A 16697-nucleotide genomic window follows, 5' to 3' on the forward strand; every position below is an offset into this window, starting at 1 on the left:
TGTTAGAACTAATAAAAAAAGGAACAATATGCCTTGCCTCTCTTGGGGTGAGTGACAAGTTGATTCAGTCATTTAACAAGGTAATACTGTACCTTGTTGTAGAAAAATTGAATAAATGCTTTCAGCATCTCAATTGATTTTTATTTTTTTTCCTTAAAGCTTTAACAAAAAATCTATATATATTTCAACAGACTCAAATTAGGTAAAGATCCATTTTGGACTGACCTGCAAAATTAAATTACCTTTGATGTGTGAGACAAGTCAATAGCCATTTCAACCAGGGTATCACTTTCACAGAAGACAAAGTCAGAGATGTACAAATGTTTCTGTTTTTAAGAAGGTGTCCTGGTGAAGAGTAGAGGTGAAGTTCATAGCCAGCATTTTCCTCATTGGTGCTGTAGTGGCAGCACTTGTATTCACTTTTCTGTAGAGCCCTTTTGCTTCAGGGGCCTGGCGCCAGTCAGGCTCTGGGCTTAGAGGCAACAAGGTAGGTTACCTGTATTTCAGTTTGGATTAATCTGAATACTAGTTTGATGATTAAACTGCAAGGAGAGTACCTTCCGTTTTTGTAAGACAAAGGAATGCTTACTGCAGTAGTATATATATTATATATCTTATTGAAATATTACACTGGAATTATTTTGTCAAACAATTTGTTTGGCATAAAGATCTTTGATACTGGAACTTTTCAGTAGGTGTAGCTATACTGCTGTTATGAAGTAGGCATGAATCATTCTAAAGGTTATTGCTAAAGAATGACTTTTCTTTAATGGCCACAATTTTACTTCCTCAAAGTGAAAGCATTGCAATGTTAGATGGTAGCTGAACTCCCAGTCTAATCTTTGTCTTTGCCTGTCACAAAGGGACATCCTGTGCCACCATTAGGCTAGAAGGTGCTTTGCAGGAAGTGTCTGCCTGCTGGTTACAGAAGGGTGTAAAAACTGCATTCAGAAATAATTTTTGTGTTCCCCTTTTCTAAATTTTCAGCAGGCAATCTGTATGGTCTTAGAGCCAGAATGAAGGTTTGATTTTAGTAATCATACACATATTCTAAAATTTGCACCTGCCATATGGTAGTGATGGCTAGAATAAAATAAGTTGAAATAAAATGAAGAATGCTACTTTTATTTTCCATGTTTTGATTTGTTGTATTGCCTCTTGTCATTTCATGTAGTGTATAGATGTTTGATAATCGGATGCTCATTAGTGAGAGTAGTTAAGAGAAGATGTTGGAAGGACTTTCTTACTTTTAGTCATAGAAGGAAACCAAGTAAGATCATAAGGAAACTTCAGGATTATTTGAGTTGTGATGGCTTTTTTTAAGAATTTCATACTGATATGTTGAATGAGACTTTCTAGAAAAATCTGAGTGTGGAAAATATTCTTAAAGACTGTAACTACTAACCTGTGGAACAGAGGCCGACTGTTTTGGTTTTTTTTTTTTTTTCCAAATTATCCTCCAGCATCTAATAACATTGGGACATCCCAGGGAGCTCACTGACAGAATGCACTTGTATAATCAAGCTTAAAATCTAACAGAAGTTATATTGTCCAAGTGTTGTTTCTGTCCAAAAGTTATGAAATGTCTTGGGAGAAACACAGATTGAGTGAAGGCAAAATTGGAACAGTAACTTATGTCATATACAACATTCTGTAAAATAAGTATAGACTCCACCTCATTTCCACAATGTATTGGCACAGGATGGTGTAAGCACATCTGGGTACTCTGTTCCTGTCCTCCCTGAAGGAACTTTAACAATCTTCTTGTACAAAAGAGAGCAATCTACATAAACTCATTTACTTACCAGAGAAAGATGGCAATGAGGATAATTTTTTCCTGCTAGCATGAAAAGAAACAGAAACTCCTTACGGCTTCACCTGAATATACAGATTTAGAGCACATCAGAATTTGGCAGTACATTCTTGCTTGCTTTGCATAGCATTTGTTTTCAGAAATTAAATCAGTGCTGACCTTAATCATGCATTCTCACCGTTAAAATTGGACTGAAAATAAGTGAGTCAGCATTGACCTGAAAACAAACAAAGCTCTGTTTGAAGTTTCACAACTATTCTTGAAGAGTGTATGGGAAACTGGTTTATGAACCAGCTGCTTGCTTGCAGTGGGTATGCACAGTATCACTCAGTGAGTTTACCGGGTATTTATAGAAAAATAGGTTAGGACTTCCCAGTTGGTAGGAAAGCTTATTGTACTGACTCACTTCCCTCATTCCGGTATTGATCACTACTTTCCCCATAGGAAAGCCTGGGAAACAGGGATTTCCAACAGCACAAAATTTGTCTCCACCCTCAAACCTGGAAAAGCCTTTTTCAGATTCTTGGGGTTTAGTTTTATAGTAAAAAGCTTGTCAGTTTTGACCAAAAAAAAAAGTAACTGCAAAGCTTAAAATTAGTTGTCTGTTTGAGCCGTTCATCTCCTTTTGTCCTGTTCATACTATTTATAATGAAAGCTGTCAGTATAGTGTGCTTCATCTCATGGTTCATGACACCATCTCCTACCACCACTCTCTGATTTAGGCTTTTCTGAAAACCTGGCTCAAAAATGTCACAAAATGGAACTAAATTGAAAAGTAGCAGAGGAGTCTCCTCAGTTTGTGTCTCCCTTTCTTTGGCCTCTGAGATAATTGCCTTTAAATTTTCCACTCTTCTCAGATGCTTTTCCATTTCTCAGATTTCAGGAAAAAGACTGGGCTGAAATCATTATATTGACTTGTCAATGCATAACTAATAATACAATGAAGATATCGCTACACTCACTTTTTTTTCCTGCCATTGCTCCTTGCTTTTCCATTTCCAGCACAGCTGCAGTGCTAATTGCTAATTGTTGGGCATTGTAAAATTAGCCAGTGCTATAAATTCTAAGTAGTAATGACTAAAATCTGGAGTCAATTATGTAGCCAGTTTTGCGTAAGGAAGAGGTGCACCATCACTCTTCAGATGTAGCTAATGGATTCAGCATTGTCACCTCCTAACTAAAAAAGCTTTTTATTTTTCTACTGGAAAGCCAGATGGTTTCTATCTGTCTTTCATAGCAGATTTGACCTTTAAATGAGAAATCATCAGGGACCAATGATTCATTGGCAGACAAAGGACTCAGCAGGCATTAAAGGACAGTGTCTAATAGACTGAGCTCTGTTTCAGATGTCCATTGATTAAAGAAGGTTCTGCAAAGATGCTGCGTTATAGGCGAGGTTATTGTGAGCACAGAAAGCACAAATACCTGGCTCCCATAAGCAGGAACTTAACTGCTGTTTGTGAAAGTAGCCCTATTCATTTCGGTACCACCTTTGGAGAGACACAAAAAAGGATAAAATCATAAGAGAGGAAAGTTGTCTGTCTGTGGGCTGTAATACTGAGAGCACCCTACACTAATGGGGGCTCACCCCCCTTGATAAGAAAATGATCAGTCTGATTTTTTTTTTTGGAAACTAGCAAAAAGAGAGCAGACATGTTTTTTCCTTTAACATTAAATATGTCAAAGTCAATGATCTTAATCTACAGGTATAAAAGCTGAAGCAGAGATGTGACTGGAGGTACAGAAACTTTCTGAGGTATCTTGTTTCTAAACCTGAGCTAATTGTTCAGTTTTTTTTCCATCTGGCTTGTAGTGAAACTCACACTGCTTTCCCCCTCCCCTGTGCTCCCCAGTCAGCCAAAGGATAATTGAGAGTTAGTTCCCAAGTCAGTGAAATGGAAGGGACTTTTTAAGTTGGAGCTTAATAACCCTTTTTAGGGAGTGTATATCAAAACCAGCAGTATTGGTTAAAAGGTGGAGTAGGAAATCTTCCTGAGGTTTTTAATGCCAGTAGGAAATTTACAGGAGAAGTAAAGTCACTTTTGCTTGATTAGAGTCTGTTTGTTTCAATAGTTTTTTTCTTGCTGCTCCAGGGAGGTTTATGCTTTGTAAAAGTGTCACATTGCCACTGAACTTATTTTGCTTCAGCAGATGTTCTTCTCTCTGTCCGTTTGGGTAATGACACTGCAGCTGCACACCCAGATTTTTTGTTTCTTGGCTGTTGATTTTTCATGCATATTAATTAATTTCAAAGTATTTAAAAAATACAGAAGTTGGAGTAAACACCAAAACATGAACCAAGTGTGAGAATACTCTTGTGCTCTTGTTGCTTTACATCAGTCTCTAGTTGATTATAAGTTTTTGGCCGGTATGATGAAATTCTGAGCTGGAACAGTATCATCTTTGAGTACCATTGTGGCTGAAACCCCATTTTTCACAGAAGAGCAATTAAGAGATGTTCACTAACATCTTTGTTATCTTCTGTTAAAAAAAAAAAAAATTAGAGAAGCCTACATGGGCTTATTTAAAAACCACATTTTGCTCAAATTGAACCTATGGAGACAAAGACTCTGTTGTCAGAATAGTCTCTCAAATTAAGTTTTTTGTGCAAATAAAGCATCTGAATAGTTTGTGGTATGAGTTGTTTGGACTGGAAGCAACAGGAATAGCAGGAAAGTGTTTACTGAAAAAGATGAAATGTGATAAGGATTAAGCCAAGCACTTAGTGCCAGTTTCTGCCACATGAATATTGGATGCAGACTGCTGTAATAATTATATGGCAAAACAGTAAAAATATTTTTTTAAATATATTTTTGGGGGGTTTTTTCCTTTTTTTTTTTTTGTTTTTTTTGCTATTAATTGTTCTTTGTCTCGTTTTAATAGTGCTTATGTGCAGTGTATATTGTGCGGCACTGGAAAAGGATACTGAAGTTTCTCTTTAAAGCAGCTGAAGTTGCAATGAGCGATCCCTTACTAGTGTAATAAAATTGTATAAAACATAAGCAGTGTTGCTTAATGTTGCTGGAAGAATAAATACTGAAGCACCCACCAGTCTTCAGAATGTCTGTTTTATAATTTGTCTGAAAACTAAACAGGATTAACAAAGGGTTCTCATACGTACATCATATATGTCACCTTAAAATACATTACTACCACCAGTAATACTGAAAAACAGAGCTATTAGTATCTGTGAAATATGGATTTGGCAGCTGCCCTAAAGATTCTAAAAGTTTCCACAGAATTTCCAAAGTTTGTCTTAACCTTGAGCATTAAGTACCTAATCGATTTCTGGTAATGTTTTATGAGTGAGAAGATGCTTGCTATTGAAAATTTCCTGAGTTTACTATGGTAACTGTGGTCCATATAGTACAGTAAGTCTGATTTGAAGACAAAAAAAGTCCATACAAAAATCTGGTCTTTGGTGGAAGGGAGAGGGCAGTCTTGTGCTTTGAGAACCAAAGGTGAAAGTGCAAGTGAAAGTCTTGGAACTCTGCAAGGAAGTTCACTTACCCACAGTAGTACTGCTGCCAACTGTGTTTTCATATGATTACTCAATCCTAAGCCCATCACACTTCCAAACACAAAACAGCCAAAGACAGAAGGTTAAACTTGGAGATTTCATTCAACTGAATAAAGACCCTGGTCTGCCTCTTTTCTCAGATCTTTAATTACCATTCTTAATAAGATGATTTGTGTTTTCTTGAATATTTAATCTCTTCTTTTTGTCATCCTTTTTTTCTGTTTTACACAATTTTGTGCAGCTTACTGTGAGTTTTCTAAGTTTTTCTGTGAAATGCTTCATAGGACAGCTTTGATGCCATTTTCTAAACAATACTCATTTTAGTTCTCTTTGAAGACACTTCAAGGAAAAGAATGGAGTCTTAGTTTACAATCATTTAACATTGCCTGTTGTTCTGGTACATGTTGTACTCTTCCTCTGTGAGTTAGATTTTTGGGATAATCATGGTGTGAAGTAGTATTTCTTTCTTTTTGTTCCTGTAAAATATTTTTTCCCCATCTTTTACTTGTTACCTTGCTAAGTTCCCATCTTCTGTGTGATTCTGCAAGTGATGATCCCCTTCTTTTTTCATTATCAACAGTTAAGCCACAAGTAAATTACACTTAAATGCTTGTCCCCTCACTCCCCCATATTTTCTTCTGAACTGTCCTTGATATTCTTCTCCCCTTTTAATTTTCGTTTTTTGAAAAACAGAAGCAGTATCAAGGTAACTGACAGATTTTCTTTACAAACTTCAGTCCTCTTGTTGTGGACTTTGATACTAAACTATCCTCTGTTCAGGGGAATAGGAAGTGGACAACTTTAATTTAGTTTCATGTTGAAAGTCAGTATCTTGATAGGCTATTCTTACTTATTCAGCCTCTTCATCCTTGGAACATTCAAGTTCTCCTCTTGAGATTTAATGTTTCAAAAGAGTATTTGTATATCAAATGGAGTTTAATGTTTCCTTTTCTGGAAACAAAGCAAAAGTTCAACTAGATTAATCAAGCTTCTTTTTTCTCTGAACTATAACAATGCACTTGATTTAAGTACCAAAGCTTAGGAGCAAAAGCAGGAGCTCTAATTCTTCAGGTGGGACATCTTTGATGCCTTCATGGTAGTCATAATTCATAAGTGTGTAGAATGAGATAATTGTATATCTCATCAGAATTTCACCCCCCAGATTCATCTCTGTTATTAAGAGCATGCAAAACTCTCTTCCCGTTGACCTGGTCTGTGAGAATCTGTCAGCTTTTAGAACTCATCCCACATTAGAACTCGAGAGATTTCGAATAAGAATTACTGTTGCTTTCCTACAGGAGCTATAAGTCAGTGTGTATTAATCTTGTTGCTGCTGTTGCAGCTCAAGAGGTAAATTGTAACTTTGCCTTGTTTCTTCTCATCTAGGTTTCAGCAATCATTTTTAATGCAGGGCTGAAAAACTTTCAAGCAATGACTCAATAGTGGGCATCATTTGATCCTTCTGTTAATTGCAAGCTGATTGCAAGATCTAACCATGCGTGAATTTTTTTGCACGTGTATCAGTGTGCCCAGTGTGTTTTGTAGGAGGTAGCTTTAATTAGTCATTCATTCTATAGAATGAAATTGCATCTTAATATAAGTAGCTGCAAAAATTCTGAGAAGGTCTTCTGTGAACAAATTAGAAGATTGCCAAAGTATTTGATTACTAAAGTTGGGTAAAAGTGTTACAGTGATGGTTTTTTTCTTTTTTTTTTTTTTTTTTAAATGGAGCTAGTGATTTGGATGAATCTCATTAACATCACCTTTTTTGTGAGCACTAAACTAGATCTGAAAGAAATCTCTGCTGTAATTTGGGGATGTATTTAAGCTTTTGCATAATTGCAAGCATATGAGTAGTCCATTAAATTCTGTTGGATTCTACTGTGTGCGTCATTAACTGTCTAAAACTAATGATGTGGGAGTTAATAAACTTTCTTTTCCTCTTGTTTGTTATGAAGATGAAAGTTCTTCGTAACAAGAACTTCTTAGAATAATCTGCTGAATCTCTCACTGGCAACATGCTTAATTGAAAGTTTGAACTTTTTTGGCTTAATCCATTCTTTCATATTGATCAAACATTTTTTTGAGAGCAAGTTGAGGAAAAACTACTTTATACTTCAAACATATTAGGAACAGAGTTATAACGGTTATTCTGAATGAAGAAACTTTATGTTTATAGAACTCCAACCTAAAGGATTCTAAAATTCTATAATTTTTCCATACTGTGCTGGCTAGCTTAGGCTTTTTGTTACAGTGCTGAAGGGCACTATTTTGGAATATATTGACTTTCAAAGGAACACAGAGTTATGCTAAACTGAAATCACTTAACACTCAACTGAAATCTTGGAGCATTTTTGCTGTCATAAAGAGGGTTGTTAAGTATGTGGCGTCCTTGTTGCATAAAAGCATGCAAATTAGGGCATGAAGGTAGTATCACCTCACAAATTCAACCTTATTGTGAAAATTGTTGAAATAATTTGGCTCACATTTTTGTCAATAGCTAAAAAATAGTGAATTCAGGGAAAATGTTTTGGAAAGACTTGACTCTGTCTTACAGTCACAGCCATGAGAAGGTTAGGAAACAACTTAAATCATTTGATATTTGCCTACATGAGAGATTTCTGATCAGCAGCTCTTTAATATAAAAAGTTTTAATGAGCTCAACTGTTTGAGATGGAAATTGGACAAATTCAGATAGCAAATAAGTCACAGTTGTTAAACAGGACAATTAATCATTGAAACAATTTACCTACTATGTGAAACATTCTGACTTGGCATAAAGATAGGGTAAAAGAGATTGTTTGATACCATTTTACCAAGTTCATTATGCAGGAGGCTGAAATACTTGAATATGATGGCCTCCACAAGAGCTTTAATTGTTTGAGATTTATCTTTATGAGAATAAAGCATATGACTACATGGCAGTAATAAATCTTCCACAACTAATTTGAATTTGTTGGACAATTTACATTCTGTTACCAGCACTACTTTGCAAGGTAACTAGTACTTTAAATGATGGCCATAGTGTTGCTTAGGCATTGCTAGAATCTAGGCTCAGAAGAAGAGATTTCAAGGAGGAAGAGGATAAAACCAGGCTCATGGAGTTAGGGCTGGGCTCCAGTATGTTAGGGGAATTTGGATCAGTTCTGAACTATTTTCTTGTAATTAGTTGGAAGCCACAGAAAGGCATCTACTGCCCCTTCATACATGTTCTTGGCATTGCCAAGGTGGAAATTTGAAAATATAGGTATTTCTCTATTCTTAATTATTGTGCATTCAGAGCATTCAGATTTTAACTCATGTACAAGTTGCAAGTACTAAGCAGAATGTGTTACTGGTACAATGTTATTGTCAAAAGAAAAAAAAAATACCACTAAGGGTGGCAGTGTCTCCAACCAAGTGTTCATGGCTGGTGGATACAGTTAATGAAATTCTCACTTACCATACAAAGGTCAGTTTTGACAGAGTTGTTTTGCTCACACTTTCCTCTCATTCTGTATTCTTTACTTAACTGCCTATTCTTTACTCTACTTAGAGTTTTGTAAAGACAAACGTTACCTGAAAGTAGGTTTAGAGTAACAAAATCTTACATCCTTTCTAAAATTATTAGGATCATCCAGACTCTTCCAAATTTGTATTTCATATGTGAAGTTCTGTGTTTTTTCTCAAGTGGCATTTCATTCTCTACTGAATGTTGAATGTTACCTCTTTTTCTCATAGCATTTCATCCTGCTTAAAATTGTATTTCCAAATGCTTCTCTTGACTTTTTGACCTTGAGCTTTGAAATTACTAGTTTGAATAGGGGATTGTTTCTAGTTTATTTAAACACTATTTTTTATTAAAGGACTTTAAATAGCTATTTTAAATAACACTGTACATTTCCAGAAATCTGCTGTAGCTTAGAAGAGAGAGATTCTCCACTGAACAGCCAAAATCACTGTGTCTGCTTCTGTATATATTGATAGAATAATGCATGTTTTTAACCATTGAACTAATTTTAGCCATTTCTGGTCCCATTCCAGGTGCAGGACAAGTTTCGTTTGGACCTGTCTGATGAAGAAGCTGTCCATTATATGCAGAGTCTAATTGATGAGAGTGTCCATGCCCTCTTTGCAGCTGTCGTGGAGCAGATACACAAGTTTGCACAGGTGAGGGATTTTCTTTTCAGCTGCTGGTCTCTGTGGTAGCTGAGTAAGGCAAGAGGTTGTGAGTGGTAGGTTCATCACTGTGAGATCTTTAGTTTATTTTAGTACAAGATGAAACTGTTTTAGTTGTAAGGACTGGAGAACAAGCTTGTAGAGGTCCTATAAAATATTTTGAAGCACCTTAGCAATCATGCAAGGTCTGGTGTCTGGGACAAGGCAACTTCTGATGCCCATCCAGGCTGGGGAGTGAACAGCCCCAGAGCAGCCCTGCCCAGAAGGGCTTGGGGTGCTGTGGGTGAGAGGCTGCACATGCCCTGCCATGGCACTCACAGCCCAAAGAGCCAAACGTGTCCTGGGCTGCATCCAGAGCCCCGTGGGCAGCAGGGCAGGGAGGGGATTCTGCCCCTCTGCTCTGCTCTGCTCTGCTCTGCTGAGACCCACCTGGAGCACTGCATCCAGCTCTGGGCTCCCAGCACGGGAACCACAGGGACCTGCTGGAGAAGGTCCAGAGCACTTCAAAAGTTATCAGAGAGGGCTGGAGCACCTCTGTTAGGGAGACAGTCTGAGAGAGCTGGGATTGTTCAGACTGGAGAAGAGAAGGCTCCAAGGAAAACCTTACAGCTGCCTTCTTTCTGATGATCAGGGTTGACAATAGATTATTGCCTCTGTTATTTTTGTTATTACAAGATACCCTCTATGAAGAATGAAGTGTTTAACCTAGCATCTTATACTCTGTGCTGTATTACTACAATACACGCTAAGACAATAAAATACTTGATTCCCATGTTAAATAAAACTGTATTTACAAAAGCATTTCTGCTTTGAATTTCCAATTCTTTTTTTTTCCTTAAAAACAATCTGACATTTAGTTTGTGTTTATCGGGGATTTAAGATATTACACTGTTTTCCTTAAGTATTTGACCATGACAAGAAATAGAATTAAGAGAAAAAATTAATCTGCTCTGAAAAGCCAGATTAATTAATTGATTCTTTCTTCAAAAAGCTGGTCAAATTCTGATATGAAATGTGGAGAACTATTCTTGTGGCTATCCATTTTGCTAAAAAGCATCTGTTCTTTTCTTCAAACTTAGTTTTTATTTTGAAGAATTGCATTGTAGTGCAGGATGAGAAGAGATAATGTAATTTCCATTTACGTATATATTTAATTAAGATTTTTTTCATGAGATGTGAAAGAAGGAAGTGTAATTATATGGAAATGATGCAAAATTTGTTGTCATTCACTATGGATTACTTTGAACTTTGGATGGAGGATGGTAATTTCATCAGACAAAGTGAAAAATGCCTGGCATCTGCCTTAGGGTTCAAATTAAAAAAAAAAAAAAAGCTATTGGAAATATTCAAGATTGAAGTTTTAAGTTTGTCCAGTATATGTGTAGACTTTTCATTACACACTGACAGCCACTTTTTTTTAAGACATGCCTTTTTACTTCATTGGCCTTAGGTGACTGCCACACTCTCCCAGATAATTGTTACTGCATTTGTGAAAGTGTATTACAGGTTTGATTTGGGTGACCTTTTCTTTTTCCATTCAGGCTTGTTTTTGCATGATCTTTCTTCAGTTCTTAACCCTGGTTTTAAAATCGCAGGACAGATTTGTTCAGAATATTTAAAAGTACCTAAGAATGTTATTCCAGGTTTCTGTGGGATGGGGCTCTGAGCAGCCTGGTCTAGTGGAGGGTGTCCCTGTCTATGGAAGAGGGGCTGGGATTAGCTGATCTTTAAAGTCCCTTCTGACCAAGCCATTCTGTGATTCTGGCTCCCAGAAATGATGTTCTAAAGCAAAAAGCTGGTACACATTCCTGCAGGCACTGATTGCATCTTCCATTCATATTTTTGGGTGTTAATATGCAAGTTGACTGGTGTATTATGCTTTGGATACCAAATAAGCAGATGTGACAGCCACTAATGTAGTCCTGATACAGTTATCTTATTTTGTGGTTTCTACCTCTCCAGCTGGGCCATGCTGAATTTCATCACAGACATATTTTCCTGAGGCTCTGTGCAATCTTTATGCACTGCTGCAGAGTGTGCAACCTATGTGCTTTTAGCTTTCCTTTCTGCTTTGGGCATCTGGTGCTAGAATGGAAAACAAGTGTCTTGATTTGTAAGTGCCGAAATCTCAAAGACTCTATGTGATGCTAGTTTTGGAGTTCCAGTTACTGCCTTTATTTGCACTCTTAACAAATTTAGGCTTGCAGGCTTTCTCCTGCAAAGATACTGGATTGCAAGTGTGAGGAGGATGCAAAAAGAATAGACAAAGATTAAGCAGCAGTTGACAAGTCTTAAGAATTTGTGGTTTATTAATGTATTTTTTTAAAATTCTTCAGAAAAATCCGATGAAAGCTAAGTGTAATTAATGTCTATTCTCTATATTATGGGTGAAATGGGATGCTTCTTAGCAATATTTATTACTTCATCAATCAAAATCATTATCTTTCCTTTTTGTCTGAGGCAGTCTTAAGAATTTGCTTCTGTAGTCTTCATGGAGTCTGCAAAATCATTAAACAAATGAACAATTAATGGGTCGTGAATTTGCCGTAAAGGGGTCGTCTTACTCAGTGGCCAGTTGAAGCTTTCAGTTCCTTCATCTGTAATTCTGCATTGAATTGCCAGTGGCCTTGTTCTTCATAGTATTCTAAGCTCTCTGGAAAAAAAACCCAGCACTACACAGGTGTTATGACACAAGTGTAAACAGCAGATCTGGCCTAATGCCACACAATATTTCATTTCAAATGCTGTTCAACACATTTTGTTTATCAGTAGATATTTATTCTTTTACTGCCTTCAGAATAGGCCTGTGAGGAATCTGTGCAGTCTCCTGCAGCACTCAAGAGCTTTTTAACAAGGCTGGTTATTATAGTAACCATGGTGTTTCAGTGTTCTGTATGTCACTGCATTAAGTAAAGCTCTTGGATACAGTCTGGATGTTTTGGAATCAGCTCAGTATTGTTCTTCTATAACAATATTCTAAATTGCGTTCAGTTTACTGCTGTGTTATGAAGCCTTTAGTTTAATTTCTAATGTGTCTCTAATCTGTTATTTTATCAGATATTTTACAGACCTTTTCATGCACTGCCTGCCTCCTTAATGGTTATAAAAAAAAAATTGTCTCAAAAGTAAATAAATTCAGCAGTTAAAATAAGCTAATGGTGTTGTACAGTAGTTCTCAAGAGGAGAAAAAGGTGCATACTAATTTTAGTTGATACTAATGAAGACTGAGGAGCCATTTCTCCCTGGAAAGTCACTTTCATTTTGGCAGCATTATTTATTTCTGCAGAGGAAGGAAACAATCTATAGTTGAAGTGTCTAGTTTCACATTTTATTTCCCTTGTAAATTTACAAATCAAGTCAGTTGTATTCAGGGCTGAAATGGTAAGCAGTGATAAGAAAAGTGAAAGCTTTTGGGATACAGGGTGTCTCACCTAAACTGTAACTGTACAGCTTTGGGGTTTATTAATGCTTGGCTGATACCTGTTTAGAAGCAAACTCCGTTTCAGCTGTAGAAGTTGCATGGATTTAGAATATCCCCAGGATGTAACCCCAGTGCTTCTGCGTCAGAGAATGCAGGCATCTCAGTGCCAGGCTTCTGTTTTTCTTCCTACTGGATGTCAAAATAAGATAGGGAATGTCTACCAGCAGGACTGTTTATATTGGATAAAATAATTTGTCAAGGGGTATATAGAGTTGGCTTCTGCTTTTTCCCTTAAAAGGTTGTGAAAATCATCTACCCTTTCAAATTTCACCATGTTTTTAAACACAGAGTTCAGTTTGTTCATAGCATTTGCTCTTTGAGAGTAAAGCAGATTGAGTAATCTCTGTCCTGTTGTGTTTTTTCTTTTCTTTCAGTATTGGAGAAAATAAGCTTTTTGCCTGCTCGTGGTGGAACCAAGCAAATGCTCAAAACAGAGACTTTCTCAAGCCCTTGTGGACTTAAGCAAACAGTTTTGGAAAGTAAAAGCTGCAGATTTAATGGTGTGAAGAACTGAGAACTCAGAAGGTAGAGAAGCTTTTTGAATCTCTGTTCATTAAAGGTTTTAAACCAACCATTTTTTAAAGGAAGATGATTGTTTGTACCATCCTTGGGAGCCTCAAAGGTTGAAGTAAGCAACTTCCTCTCAAGCCAAAGATAACTGGAAGAGGTTGGATTTAATGATGAATTCTTGTATGTGTTAATATATTTTCTTATTTAAAAATAGAAGTAGAGACAAAGCTAAAGCAGGGAGGCTACAATTTCTTGGTGCAGAAAAACCCCTCACAAAGCTATGGTAATCCTCTCTCGTCCCATCCCCCCCCCCCATCCACTTGGTTCCTTGAATAAGTTTTAAATGTAATTCATATGATCCTTTATTTCCTCCTTTAGGCAATGTTACATTTAGAATGGACAGTCATTTTTTGCCTGCTTACAAAAGTGTTTTTAAGTGCTGATAAGTTACTCCAGCTGTAGGCAGCCAATTAAATGATTGCTAACAGGCTTGGCAATGGGAATGCACAGTGAGCATTTCAGTATTTCATGCTTTAACTTTAAATGTTTTCTATACAGTGATTATATATTCTTCACTCTAATAAAAGCCTTTGTTGTTGCAGTCTTGAGGTGTTCTGTTTTGTCTTTTTAATCTTTCTTGCTGAGACACGGCACACTAGAGGATTATGTTTGTAACTTGTGTCTTTTTGCAAGGATTTTCACTTCTCAGTTTACTTGATGCTGGAATAACACCACTCATGAAATTACTTTTGTGCCACATGTTGAGTTCATAATGAATCTGGTTTGTATGATCAATAATGTAATTAGCTCTTCATAAATGTGTGGCTCTCTTCAAAAGGTGCTCTAATAGTCCTGTATTTTTTTTAAATAACGTTTTAAGTCAGGAAGAAATCCTTTCCGATTATAAAGATAAGAGGGACCGATTTTAATGTGAATCTGACTGGTATTTGTAAATCAATTTTGCTTTGTACTTTTATCCCTTTCTTCCTCTGTATGTCTTAAGAACTGCATTACCCTAGTTGCTTGGTGCTCATGTTGTCTAGGAACACACAGTGCCACAGAGGAGCCACAGTATCTTTAGCCTCTCTTATCTTTAGCTCAGTCTTCTTTGGAGAAGTAGTAATGATTGTTTTCTTGCGGTTTGTTTGGGTTTTTTTTTCTGTCAGACTTGTATATTCCTCAACTGCCTCTGTTTCACATGAACTTGTTCTATGTACGGTGCTTTGTGGCGCTTTCCAAGTATAATTCTGAGACCCTGTACCTCTCAGATGTTCAGAGAGAATTCTGCAAAAAACCAAGGTCTTTTTCATTCTTTTAATATGTTCCGAATGTGCATCCTACGTGCTCAGACAATTTCTGATCTTTATGAAGCAGCCACACTTCATTTGACTTGAATTCTTGTCTCCTACCCCCAGCCCTTTCAACTGTACATATTGTAGGATTTTTCATCTATTTCTTTTGAAGAAAACTTCCTGTTCTTCCTGCTCAGGTCTAATTATGAAGGATATGGGCATGACCCAGTGTGTACCAGTTGACCTGACAGGCCACTGTTGTCTCCTTATTAAAACCCAAAAGACATCAACTTGATCCTAGAAAGCATTTTATACTTTGCAGAGATGTATATAAACTGTTAAATATTGACCTTTATAAATGCATGGTTGTTCACTATGTCTTATGTTTTAGAATTAGTCTGTTCATACACTGGACTGTGCAACAGCCTATTAAAACTGTACTCTTAAGTTATAAATGTCAGCAATGTGACCCCAAGTGGAATGTGATTACAGTAGGTAAGGCTTAGGAAGAGCCAGACTTCACTGTCTGCTTTATAAATGGAGAGCATCAGGCACAGAAGCAGAAAAGCTTTGCCTGAATCAGTGCAAAATAGTCCAACCAGTGTGTTCATCTGTGTTTCTGCATGTGGAGTGACTCTGCATATATTTTCAGTGTATTTTCCAAAGAATTTTGTAAAACAGTGAGCACTGACAAACCAACTGGATATGTCTCTTATCCAGCTAGTGGCTTTTTTTAAGCTGATATGCCTTTTCTGTTCCTAGCTCTTAGGAACCCTTATAGAATGAAGAACAGGACAGCACTGAGGCTGCTACAACTTACTAGATGCAAGTAGATTTATACTTTAGGTCTCATCTTTTAAATAACAAGTATTGTTGCAAATTGAAAAACATCAATAGGTTTATTTTTTTAACAGTCTTATACAAAGTTCTGACTTTGTTTTGTAAAATCTGATGACTCTTAGCACCTCGTGTGGCATAATTTTTTTTTTAAATAAAACAGGCAGTTGAAAAGAAGAAGACCAAACAAGCTGGGTTGCTGAGGGGAAATAAGTTACTTTGTTTTAAATGGAAGATTTTTTTTTGTATTTTACCAAAATCTTTGACTTACTGGAGTATAATAGGTTATCTATCATGGCTTGATGTCGCTGTGTAATACCATAAGTGTATGATGCATCTGTTGTCTCTAATAAATTCTGAATCTCTTGAATAACTACATAAAATTCTGTCTTGAGGAGTACAATTCTCAAAGGTAAAATCCTTGTATATTTCACAAAGATAGAACCCCATTCAGGTGAAGGTACCCATGTGAATATCAGACAAGAGTTTTACCCTGCACTCTTATTTGTGTGGGTGCATAAACAGGGTAAACACACACACAACACACAGCTCTGCATGGAGTGAGGCAGTGAGCTCCATCATGTGTACTGGAGCATGGAAAGCAGGCTGTATCAGGTGTGTCACAGAGTAACTTGTCAGAAGTCACCCTCTTAAGTCTCTCCAGGAAGCATTACAGAGCAAAAGAAATAGAACAATCAGTAATTTTGCCGTGGACTTATTTTGACCAGCAGTTGTAGTTTATATAACTTGAGATAAAAAATACAATAAAATTACCCTTGTGGGTTCTTTATTTGCCTTTCAGCATACATCTTGGTGTCATACTGATCTTTTTTCTCACAGAATCTGTAGTGGTTCTTTGGGATTGAGGGTGGGACAAGCAAATGAAGTAACTTCATTTTTCCCTCTCTACTGTAGATTGTCCTTGGTTATTTTCAACTGTCAGTGAATCGGGAGAAGAAAGTGCCACAGTAGGCTTTTCTTTTGGGGGTAAAGAAGCAATAATTGCCAAAGTAGGCTTTTGGGGAAGGCAGGGTAGGGGAATGAGAAAGTTGTGAATGTGCTCTGTGCTTTTAATACAAAAGACCT

At 36.8% G+C, this 16697-nt stretch overlaps 1 protein-coding gene across 1 annotated transcript in view; it reads left to right on the forward strand.

The window, feature by feature from the left end:
* The window catches only part of PIK3C3 (phosphatidylinositol 3-kinase catalytic subunit type 3), a 67075-nt gene extending 52992 nt beyond the window's left edge, over positions 1 to 14083 (forward strand). Inside the window, exons 25-26 of the mRNA XM_050987060.1 lie at positions 9357 to 9482; positions 13347 to 14083. Of these exons, the coding sequence (XP_050843017.1) occupies positions 9357 to 9482; positions 13347 to 13361 (141 nt within the window). The 3' untranslated portion in view covers positions 13362 to 14083. The remainder of the gene's footprint in view (positions 1 to 9356; positions 9483 to 13346) is intronic.
* Positions 14084 to 16697: the final 2614 nt, after the last annotated feature.

The sequence above is a fragment of the Serinus canaria genome, chromosome Z (genome assembly GCF_022539315.1).
Source record: "Serinus canaria isolate serCan28SL12 chromosome Z, serCan2020, whole genome shotgun sequence".
NCBI lineage: Eukaryota > Metazoa > Chordata > Aves > Passeriformes > Fringillidae > Serinus > Serinus canaria.